A 13,011-nucleotide genomic window follows, 5' to 3' on the forward strand; every position below is an offset into this window, starting at 1 on the left:
TTGCTGCTTTGAGTGAGATGTGGCCTTATCTAGTTCTGTGGGTCAGTGAAAAGCCTAGCATCTCTAACTAATCTATACTATAAATGCCATGGATCTCATAAATGACACTCAGCAGGCTGCTTTATAAACAGCTCTACAATAAACAAATCCATAACAGTCAAGAAGCACTAAAACATCTGCTCTCCATTGTGAGCATACAGTGGACTCGCTGAGGAGAGGAAGAGGGAAACCAAACCACCAAAGTGAGTCTGGGAAAAACAGAACAGCTCCAGTCAAAAGCTCTTCTTTTTCCAATTATGAGGAGGATGGCATGATGGCGGCTGGGCTGAGGCCGTTTCATGGTGCAATGCCACTCTGGGCTGATTGCTTCTACTCCACTAGAACAACTGCCAATTACTTTGCGATAGAACGCAAGAGAATTCTTTCTGACTGTAGAATATGTATAAAAGCAAGCCATGGCCTACTCCACCCTGACTTTAGCCTTTACTACTCTATCATTTGCAGAGGTGTTTTTTCTGTCCTTCCTGTCGTTCGCTCTTTTTCTCTCGCTCCCTCTCTCTCTCTCTCTCTCTCTCTCTCTCTCTCTCTCTCTCTCTCTCTCTCTCTCTCTCTCTCTCCCCTTCTCTCTCTCTCCCCCTCTCCCTCTCTCATGATGTGAATTGATTCTGGAGCATCTGGTCCCTACTACACTACACCATTATTATGACACAGCTAAGAAGACTTTAGTTGGGTCAAGTCTGTTCCTCAGCAGCAGCCAGTAGACATTTTATTACATAACACTTAGGTTTCCACTTCGATAAGCATGATCACACTGGGTGATAACGCTGGATCACAGGCAGTACAACAATTTTGCTCACATTACTGGCCATTACAGGCCAGTCTAATTAGGCCAGGTCATAATCTCATTTTTCATTCCAAAACGGACAAAGACATTTTGAATTTTCTTGTCCAACAGTTGATGGTAAATAGATGATAACTGTGACCTTTATATTGCATAATATTACCACTAGAAAGCAAGTAATGTTTAAATGGAATGGGGACATTAAAAAAAAAAAGTTTTTACATACATACACACTTTTTTTTTTTGAATATACCTTTATTATTCCCCGCAAACCCTACCACCCCTCCCCCAATTGGAGAAAACTAATAAACAATAACAGTTAGGCTTCTACCTTCAGTTTATACATATTATACACATTTTACAGACACAATCTATTTTACAGTTATATTTTGTTTGTTTTTAGTCTGTCCTCTATTTCTAATGTCCATCCAGTTTGATTTCTATTTGTAACTGTGCTATTTAAAAAAATGTCTGAACCCATATACATTTTACAGACCCCATATGTTTTATATTGGTTATCTTGTTGTTATTAGTCCCATCCTTCAGCTCCATTCAACCCCTCCCATCTATCTCTTAACACCATCCATTTTGGATTTCTATTTGCCATATATTTTTCAACTGTGCTGTGATGCTTCACAAAAGTACTGAACCTTTCTGTTCTTATAGCGTCTAAAGATTGTAAATTAAAAATAAACATTTTTGCTAAAATAAAATGAAAAATGTGAAGTTTTGAATCCGCTATTGTTTTGCGTGTCAATTAATAAACCATGTGCCATGGAATCAGTACATCGAAAAACTCTTCCCAACTATTTAGCAATTTATATGGCACAGCTGTCATTTTTTGGGTCTGTAAATTAAATTGGTATATCTTTTTATTTATCACAATTTTTTTAACCATTTCTGGTCTTTAATGCAGGGCCAACAGACAAGTTTCTTACATTATCCTCCTTCTACTTGCCATTTTTGTGTTATTGCTGCAATTAGTTGGTTGTAATTTTGGGTAGAGCAGACATTTCCATATGTCTGTGTTAGCTGCATGTGTGACATAACTCCACCAGTCCTATTTATGATATCATTTACAAAAATTATACCTTTTTTAAACATTTTATCAAAAAATAAGCTTTTTTAATAAATTTGTATATTTGAGTTTAACCACAATGTTTGTTGTATTATTTGTTCTGTTATTATTTGTATTATTTGTTTCAGGTGGATTAAACTGAAATTGCAACCAACTTTCTAAGGCTTATTTAAAAAATAAAGATATGTTGGGGATGATTTCGTTTTCAAATAACCGAAAGTGAGCAGGTGTATCTGAATAAAGGGAAAAGGCCATTCTTGAACATGGGGTGAGACATTCTTACTAATTTGCAAGAGAATCATTTCGGATTTAAGTATAACTTTTGTATGAATTATGCCTTTAGTGAGAAGTCTAATGCTTTAATTTTTAATAATTTCTGCCCTCCGAATTCATATTCGTTATATAAATAGGCCCTTTTAATTTTGTCTGGCTTGCCATTCAGAATCAAATTGAATATTTTTTGTTCATATAATTTAAAAATCAGGTCACTAGCTGTAGGCAAAACAATAATCAAATAGGTAAACTATGATATGACTAAAGAGTTAATCAGGGTGATTTTTCCACAAATAGACAGGTATTTTCCTTTCCATGGTAGCAACATCTTATCTATTTTTGCTAAATTTCTATAAAAATGTATTGGAGTGAGATAATATCTTTCTTTCGGGATTTGTATACTGAGTATGTCCACATCCCTGTCAGACCATTGTATTGGTAAACTACACGGTAATGTAAAAGTTGCATTTTTTAGTGATCCAATACATAATATAGTACACTCATCATAATTTGGTTTTAATCCAGGGAGGTTAGCAAAAGTATCTAGATCCTCTAATTGTGGTTTCAACAGAAAAAAAGGAATCATCAGCATATAATGACACCTTTGTTTTTAAGCCATGGAATTCTAAACCCTTAATATTATTGTTGGATCTAATTTTATCAGCTAACATTTCGATGGCACTAATAAATAGATATGCCCGATAGTGGACAACCTTGTTTTACTCCTCTTGACAGTTTAAAACTTTCTGAGATGTAGACATTATTTACTATTTTACACCTAGGGTTACTATACATAACTTTAACCCATTTTATAAGAGATTCTCAAAAATTGAAATATTCTAGTCATTTATATATAAACTTAATTCGTACTTTATCAAAAGCCTTTTCAAAATCAGCTATGAAAACCAGGTCTGGTTTCCCCGATATTTCATAGTATTCTATTGTTTCCAGTACTTGTCTTATATTATCTTCAATGTATCGTCCATGTAAAAAAGGTGTATGATTAGGATGAATAATATCTGACAATACCTTTTTAAATCTATGTGCCAAGCATTTAGCTAGAATATTTGCATCACAACACTGAAGAGGCCTCCAATTTTTTAAATGGACTGGATTTTTATATATACCACTTAGATCCTGTTTCAGTAATAATGAAATCAGACCTTCTTGTTGCATGTCCGATAATCTACTGTTTACATAGGAGTGGTTCAAACATGCTAATAATGCTCCTCTGAGTATATCAACAAATGTTTTGTATACTTCCACTGGTATGCCATCCAGCCCTGGAGTTTTCCCAGCCTTAAAGGCTTTAATTGTATCAAGAAGTTCCTCCTCTGTAATTTGGCCTTCACATGAGTCTTTCTGTACAGATGTTAATTTTACATTATTAATAGGGAAAAAAATCCATACAATTAGCTTTAGTTTGTGGAGCTGGAGGAGACTGAAACAAAAACATATTTTTAAAGTACTTTACTTCCTCTTTCAAAATATAATTTGGTGAATCATGTGTGACTCCATTTGTAACAAGTTTCAATACATTTTTTTTGTAGCACTTCTATGTTGAAGATTGAAAAATAATTTGATGCATTTTTCCCCATATGCCATCCAGTTCGCTTTATTTTTATAATATTACACTGGATCTTTCTTGAATAAGTTCCTCCATTTCTTTTTGTTTTTCCTCTAACTTATTCTGTGCGTCTATGATACAGTTTTTATTGCTATCGAACTGTACTGTTAGTCCTTCAATTTCCGTTGCTAATATAGACTCTTTTGATCTAAATTGCTTTTGTTTTATAGATGAGTACTGAATTGCATGGCCTCTAAAGGCACATTTAAAAGTATCCCATACAATAAGGGGATCTGCTGTACCAATGTTATGTCGGAAAAAGTCATAAATTCTTCGGTCCTAGTTTCAGTGTCTTGCGAAAGTATTCTCCCCCAATTGGCATTTTTTCTATTTTGTTGCCTTACAACCTGGAATTAAAATTGATTTTTGGGGGGTTTGTATCATTTGATTTACACAACATGCCTACCACTTTGAAGATGCAAAACAAGAAATAAGACAAAAACTTGAGCATGCATAACTATTCACCCCCCCCAAAGTCAATACTTTGCAGCGCCACCTTTTGCAGCAATTACAGCTGCAAGTCTCTTGGGGTATGTCTCTATAAGCTTGGCACATCTAGCCACTGGGATTTTTGCCCATTCTTCAAGGCAAAACTGCTCCTGCTCCTTCAAATTGGATGGGTTCTGCTGGTGTACAGCAATCTTTAAGTCATACCACAGATTCTCAATTGGATTGAGGTCTGGGCTTTGACTAGGCCATTCCAAGACATTTAAATGTTTCCAATTTTGACTATTTTGTGTATGTCCATTACAAGAAATCCAAATAAAAATCAATTTAAATGACAGGTTGTAATGCAACAAAATAGGAAAAACGCCAAGGGGGTGAATAATTTTGCAAGGCACTATATAAACAAATTATCATCCAGTAGGCTTTGATTAAATTTCCAATATCCTCACCCACGTGGAAATTCTGTAAGAGTAATGTATATAGCAATTATGTGATGATCTGACTGCATTCTGTCCCCTATCAACACTTTTTTAAACTTTTGGTGCCAGAGAGAATTACATAAAAAAGTAATCAAGACGACTAGCTTGATTAAGCCTCCGCCATGTATATCTCACTAGGTCAGGGTATTTAAGTCTCCATATATCCACTAATTCCAATATATCCATTACATTCATGATTTCCTTAAGTGCCTGAGGGTGATAGTTTGTAGTGTGATTTCCTTTACGGTCCATAGAGGTTTTTTAAAACCGTATTAAAATCCCCCACAAAAATAAAGAGTCTAGTGTTGCTTATAGAGTTGATAAATTCTTACATATATTTTCAAAGAAGCTTGGATCATCATTATTTGGACCGTATAGGTTAATATGCCATATCTGTTTAATGTCCAATAACATATTTAAAATAATCCTTCTACCTTGATGATGTGTTTGGACAATTTGCACATTTGGATCAAAATTACTGTTAATTAATTTCATCACCCCTTTTGAATTTCTTTGCCCATGGTAGAAATATATTTCGTCCCCCCCAGGCCTTTTTCCACAAAACTTCATCTAAAATTGTTGAATGAGTTTCCTGTAAACAATAGATATTATATTCCTTCTCTTTTAGCCAGGTAAATACTGATCGTCTTATTATCTGCTAAGCCATTACAATTATAACTGGCTATACTTATTTCACCACATAATGAGACACAAGTTTCAATTCTATTTATCAGAATATATGTTTGTAAACGTACCATTAAAAAGAAACATGGGCCTCCCGGGTGGCGCAGTGGTCTAAGGCAGTGCTAGCTGTGCCACCAGAGATTGGGTTCAAGTCCAGGCTCTGTCGCAGCCGGCCGCGACCGGGAGGCTCATGGGGTGGCGCACAATTGGCCCAGCGTCGCCCGGGTTAGGGAGGGTTTGGCCGGCAGAGATATGTCTCATCGCGCACTAGCGACTCCTGTGGCGGCCGGGCGCAGTGCACGCTGACCAGGTCGCCAGGTGTACGGTGTTTTCTCCGACACATTGGTGCGGCTGGCTTCCAGGTTGGATGGACATTGTGTCAAGAAGCAGTGCAGCTTGGTTGGGTTGTGTTTCGGAGGACGCATGGCTCTCGACCTTCGCCTCTCCCGAGTCCGTACGGGAGTTACAGCGATGAGATAAGACTGTAACTACTACCAATGAGATACCACGAAATTGGGGAGAAAAAAGGGGGGTAAAGAAAAAAAAAGAAACATGATGATTGAGTGTCTATATAGCTGTACCATGATATTTGCATTGCTACTAAGTAAACCACCAATTGGTCTCCACCTGCTAAAAGCCCTCCTCATCCCGAGTTGGGTTGTCATCCCAATGCACGGCAGACCACCCCCGACCCCCCGGATCCCATAGCCCTGGAGACACCGGGACCCATCCTTCGAAAAGGACACACAGTGCCACCCACAGAAGAGAAGCAGATCAACTACCCAATGCATTTCCATACCCCTCTCCTCGATTTGTATTATATATAGCCATTAAAATATATATATATATATATATATATATATATACTTTAAAAATCCTGTTTATCTTATTTTCCATAATTAGCTATTAATAATTGTAGTAATTTAGGCAATTTATGCAAAGGATTTTTACCTACATTTTAGTCATTTACCTCTCACCAGTCTCGCCATTACAAAAATTACATTATGGCAAGCAATTATTATATTAGCAAACAATTATTGTGAATCATCCTATATTGTCCCTAACATCTTTTCTTTTACTCCCTCGCAACAGTTGTGGGATACACACACACCCACACACCCACACACTCATACACACTCATACACACTCAACCCCTTTCCCCCACAACAACCATAGACTCAGACTCAGAACAGTTGCACCATCCCAGAGCCCAACTCAAGAAAGGTCTTGATTTATGAATGCATATACAGTTGCAGCTGTATGAGAAGGCCTGCAAAACTGCGCAAAAAAATTGTCAGAAATGGGGAGATTTGATTAACCATTGTCACGTCCTAGATGACAGAGGTCAGATATACCCACTTCCCCTGAAACACCCACATTCCCAAGCATCTCCGTGCAGTCAGACCTTTGATTTTGTGCCACCAGTAGACATTTTATTACATAACACTTAGGTTTCCACTTCGATAAGCATGATCACACTGGGTGATAACGCTGGATCACATGCATTACAACAATTTGGCTCACATTACTGGCCATTACAGGCCAGTCTAATTAGGCCTAGTCATAATCAACTTTTTCATTCCTAAGCGGACAAAGACATTTTGAATTTTCATGTCCAACAGTTGATGGTAAATAGATGATAACTGTGACCTTTCTATGGTATAATATCACCGCTAGAAAGCAAGTAATGTTTAAATGGAATGGGGACATAAGGCATTAGTAAAGGGGCTTTTCCAAAGATCCAATCAAATGAAAGTAATTGGTAAACCTCAGCCAGCTCTGAGCTGGATACTGGAACAATCATGTACACAGAAAATATCCTGATTTATACCGTTGCCAATGTAACGGCCGTCCTCTCACAAGAACAACCCCACTGTGTAATATGGTAAATGGGCAAAGCAAGGCAGCTATGTGGTGGAAAATGGCGCCTGACTACGGTATTTGATACAGGACAAAAATAGAAGGTACTTTGACATAGTAAACACTATATCTTTGTTGGAACCATAGGTCTCATTATACCACTGGTGGTATGATGGATGACTAGTATATTATTACCTTGTAAATCAGAACTCAGTGGTGCCTGATTGAGCTACAGCGTACTCATTTGTAAGTATGCCATGATGCTGTGTCATAAAAGTTAGTTATACCTCATACATTTTTCGTCTTGTTCCTAAAAAACAAGAAAAATAAGCATAATTCAATTACACAATTCATTCAGTCTGTTATCCTTAAAAAGCCACTGAAAATGACCTCCTGATTTGGGTCATTAAAAGCTAATGGGCAATGCCACAGTACACTATGAATAGCCAGCGAGCAGCTCTGCATTACAACAGCTTACTGTACAGTGACGGACAGGATGATCCCTCTAAGAGTCAACTCACATCAAACAGGCCAAGACAACCTTATGCCTTCCTAAAGCTCTGTATACTACACTTGGTGTCAATGTAATAACTAGGTAAATAGTTAATATATAGTGTTAATATACACTGAGTGTATAAAACATTAGGAACACCTTCCTAATATTGAGTTGCACCCCTCCCTTCTGCCCTCAGAACAGACTGAATTCGTCGGGGCATGGACTCTACAAGGTGTTGAAAGTGTTCCCACATGGATGCTGGTCCATGTTGACTACAACTTTTCCCACAGTTGTGTAAAATTGACTGGATGTCCTTTGGGAGGTGGACCATTCTTGATACACACGGGAAACTGTTGAGTGTGAAAAACCCAGCAGCTTTGCAGTACTTGACACTCAAGCGGTGCGCCTGGCACCTACTACCATACACCGTTCAAAGGCACTTCAATCCTTTGTCTTTCCCGTTCACCGGCTGAATGGCACACATACCCAATCAATGTCTCAATTGTCTCGAAGGCTTAAAAATCCATCTTCAACCTGTCTCCTCACTTTTATCTACACTGATTGAAGTGGATTTAACAAGTGACATAAATAAGGGATTATAGATTCCACCTGGATTCACCTGGTCAGTCTATGTCAGTCTATGATCAGGTGTTCCTAATGTTTTGTACACTCAGTGTAAAGTGAATATAAGCTTACAGTGTAATAGTTTTGAATTCCTTGGGACAAAGACCTAAAGCTTTGTGTGGGCTGACATCATAGGCATGCTACTGAGCTGCTGTAATGAGCCTCATCGTCAGGCTCAAAGTTATGACAATCTCACTGATTAGCTCACAAGAGGATGACTCAGTATACAATGTGGGATCTATACAATGTCTGTGGGAATGACAGAATAACGTCCATCTGTCTAACTCATCACCAAATAATGACAAGGAGTAATAGACGACTATGACTAGCACAACATCTCCATGACTACCACAGCAACTCCAAACAGAAATATGTCTCCATAAACTGAAAAGCATGCTGTTTTGATAGTTGAATTCCCTAAATTATCGAGCTATGACTTATGTTATGCGTATCGTCTTCCAATACAGACTGTCTAGTATATCATCGCGTTAGATACTCTTCAAAGGGCGAATACTAAAATTAGCCCAGTCTTTTCTTAAATGACATATAACAACTTCAGCCAGGCCGTTTAGTACAGCCATATGAGTCAAAAAAGGCACGCTATTCCTACCCTGGTCCAAACTAGTGCGCTATATAGGGAATAGGGTGCCATTTGGGACACAACCGAAGTCCTACTCAAGACAAACTAGGGCATCACAGTGGGTGCACCCAGAGCTCCCCAAACTAAAGAAATCTGTTTCAGTGCAACAAGAAAGAGCAACTTTGTGCCAAGATTTCAATGCTCAACAAGCCAGCAGCAATTAGGAAGCCTGCCGGAGAGGTTACAGAAAGTGGAATGGCCTTTTCTGTCCTTTCACTGTGGCTTCAGGATGAATGGTGTTGTAGGATACTGACAGGCCAAACAACATATCCATGGTTGCATCCCAAATGGCACCCTATTATAGCGAACATATTCCCTATTCCTTAAATAGTACCACAAAGGCATAGGGTTCTGGTCAAAAGTAGTGGACTATATGGAATAGGGTGCCTTTTGGGACTCAGCCAACATATTCCTTGCTCCTATCTATCGTATGCTTGGACACAGTTATGGGTCATGTTGTTTGTGCTGTGTTTCACTGGCCTCTCTCTTACACCGTCATGACTAGCTGTCACAGTTTTAGCACCTACACAATATGTGTGAAATTTGAAAGTCTACATGCATCACCATGCAAAACATTTACTAGCTTGAACACTGCACAAAATACAACCTAATTACCCGATACAGCAAGCTAAGCTGAGTCCTTACAGTTAACAATAATAGTAAAAATGGGCTACTTAAACCTCAAAGCATCTAGACCGAGACCATTTATAGGCAAATGTTGTTCATGCACATCATTCAGGTTCATGTAGTTATTGTTAACTCCCAAAACATGGTCTATAGCAGCTACAGCAGAAAACACTGGCCACATACCAACGGTGGACTGCAACAATATAATACAATCCATTATAGCATTCCAAGCTGTCTTAAAGAGACACTGAGAGGAAATATTTGTGGTAACTATGGAAGAAAGGAACATAGGCCGATGTATATATTTCTTCCTTGTTAGATATGACCATCAGCCTATAGTTCGAGGTCCCTTGACTCCATTAATGTTGGGACATTCCTTCGCCAAACCCAATTCCTAACATTGTCTTTAGACAGCTCTTTCTTAACTTCCTTTACCTCAGTCTCCAGTGACCTAAAAGCTCAAGTCAATGCTATGTAACATGCAAACACTAAAGAATAGAATAGAATGTATTATATAAATCATTAGGCTATATCACTCATCTTTCCAAAAGACTCAGTCCCTTCTTCACTTCAGCTTGACCCTGTCTGTCCCACTCAAACTTCCGTCTGTGTGTCTGTGTGTCATCAATGGGGATGGTGGGAAACAGACTTCTTGACCAAGATGCACCAGACCAGGTGCTACAGAAACAGCTGAGCGCAAACGAACAGCTGCTCTGACTGTGAATCATCTGAGGTGGTCTCACCATGGTCCAAGGATGTTCCCAAGGCACCTATATGCACTTTTCTTTACTTTCCAAAATGTTAATTCCAATAGAATTACATGATTACCCAAATTAATGTGGGGGGAAATGATGGCAGTGTGTGGTGTGGACCACTTCTGGGATTTAATAGGTTTGGCCTACTAGGGTAAAAAAAAATACATTATGTTAGGTCATTAAATTGACTAGAGAGAAAAAAATATTAGAATGTATACCAGAGATAAACTCAATGGTATTAGATATGTTAAAATAAATAACACTAATAACCTGAATATTTTGTAAGGATACATTTTTTTAGGGATTCGTTTATTGCCCTGATGGACTAATGGGTATCGAAATAAACTAAACAGCAATAGAAAAACGTGATAGTCTATTCTTGGTTAGTCCATAACACATTGAATGAGAGTAAACAGAAAGATGTTTCCGTAGGCTACGTAGGCCTGGCCTAAAACTCAGTTATGTTCCAGATAGGTTGTGCAGCCTCTTCACCTGGGCGGCATCATAGGCTACAGTTTGTTTACATGATAGGCTATCACAATCAATAGGATGTGGTTCTGACTAACAAGCAGCTCACTGCCAAAGGTTCGTTGGCCACGACGCAGGGTACAGAATAATTGAAAGATGTATTCTACACATATCTCGGGATAGGGATACATTTATTACATTTCATTTCTAGATTATAAACCATCCAAGACACGTATGTTTTTTTTTACATTGAAGTGTGCGTAATTTACTATAATGTGAGGTTCACTCTGTTATCATATTGGAATAAACGCAGAGAGGATGACAGGGAGCCTGTTTAGGAGAATAATAATCGTATCTCTCTAACGCATCCACCCACCAATGGCTGAATTTGTTGATCAGTTTACCATCTATGCGGGAACAATGTAGATGGCATTATCAATACAGTGGGCTACGGGAGGTTCTCGCCCCTCTTTCACTTACCCGACTTGAAAAACGCCGCTATGTCGGCCGCATCTTTAGCAGCCTCATCTATTCCCTCTCCAGAGCTCATGGCTGGAATACCGATATGGAAAAATAATCTCCAAAGAATTGACTTCCTCTAGATTTTCCGAGAAAATGTAAATGCAACACCATTGAAATTATATTCTACTGTAAAACGCACGCAATCTTTTCTCTCTTCAATAGGCAAGAGACCTCCATCTTGGCGAGAATGAAAATTCTTATTACCGATCGGCGGCGCTCCAGAGCCTGAGCACAGAGGCAGAGGGGGAAGTCCGTTGATAAAGGGGAGGTCTTGTATGGGGTCTCTGGCCCTGCTGGAATATCCCTGATATTTTGAGGCATTGTGCGCCACAAATGGGATGAAAGGGGAGCCAAATCATAAAGGCTACTTGGTGTAGCCAGGGTGCCAGTCTGTTTCTGCTCTCTTGCCAACTCCTTACGGATTTGTCATGTCTGACAATGACAATGGAGTTGGCAAAAGCTCAAACAGATCTGGGACCAGGCTACACTTGGCCACCAGACATGATAGAATATAGACATAGACCTTTCATAGGCTATGGTAGCCAACAGGAAAACATAGCTGTGAGATAGGCTAGGAATAAAATGTTATTTATCACAAAAGCACTTCCTACACTGGGAATAATCAAGACATTTCGACTATTTAGCCTACCTGATGATGACTGGCCTGGTGTTATTATTTTCCATTAGAGATTGATTGTATAGACCTACCTACAATAATGATTGATAGACGCCTGCTATAAAATATACAGACGGTTCATTCTGCGATCAAACACTGCCTCCCACTGGTTTGAAAAAGTATAAGGCACCTTTATAGATACATTTTGTCCTCTTCGTAGTGTTGGCATACCAATTGGCCTATGTTGTGATGCACAAATTCTGCAGTTTAGAAAGCCGCTAGTAAAATCAAGTAAAGAAGATTATTATAGTGTCCATTTGGAAATACATTGTCTCCGCTCCTCTCAGGGCCTACATTACAAAGTGTCATCGAGGCATCTTGAAAATATCTATAATTGTATCCTGTGATACACTCAACGGCTGCATCAACGTCTCAATTCATGGCCCCCTCATATTCCACACAATGTTGGCGTGCGGCTGGGAATAATCATTAATTACACAGACGCATGTTTGAAAGATAAAGGCTTGTATGCTCTCCATACTTGTGCATCCCACCTGTGTGACCCATTCCCTCTAGTGTAACGTTACAAATTAAAGCAATATACAAATACAGAAAGACGACAAACTATAGACTAGCAGCCTTCACAACAACACGTGTAGGCCAAAAAGGCGTCCTACAAAGGTATCTTTCCACATTGATTAAAAATGAATCAATATCAGACATTTCTCAATGATATAATGATAAGCTTATTTGTGCCCCCATGACTGGACCGTGAAAATTAATGTGGATTTGTGGTGTTTCTACCCGGGCTATTTCTATGGTCAACACCCAGCTAGCTGATTTGGGCCGATTACTCAACGCTAGCTGTGCATGGTGCAGCCTGCAGGGAAGTATTTGTAGCTGCCCCATCAGAATGTCCGTGCTATCCGGAATCCTTGGGGCGTCCATACCCCATTGAAGTAGACATTCAAAAG

General features: G+C 38.9%; 1 protein-coding gene across 1 annotated transcript in view; it reads right to left on the bottom strand.

Annotated features, from left to right (window-relative positions):
* The window catches only part of LOC106605411 (triple functional domain protein), a 134,886-nt gene extending 123,260 nt beyond the window's left edge, over positions 1 to 11,626 (bottom strand). Inside the window, exon 1 of the mRNA XM_014201021.2 lies at positions 11,380 to 11,626. Within this exon, the coding sequence (XP_014056496.1) occupies positions 11,380 to 11,449 (70 nt within the window). The 5' untranslated portion in view covers positions 11,450 to 11,626. The remainder of the gene's footprint in view (positions 1 to 11,379) is intronic.
* Positions 11,627 to 13,011: the final 1,385 nt, after the last annotated feature.

The sequence above is a fragment of the Salmo salar genome, chromosome ssa05 (genome assembly GCF_905237065.1).
Source record: "Salmo salar chromosome ssa05, Ssal_v3.1, whole genome shotgun sequence".
Classification (NCBI taxonomy): Eukaryota; Metazoa; Chordata; class Actinopteri; order Salmoniformes; family Salmonidae; genus Salmo; species Salmo salar.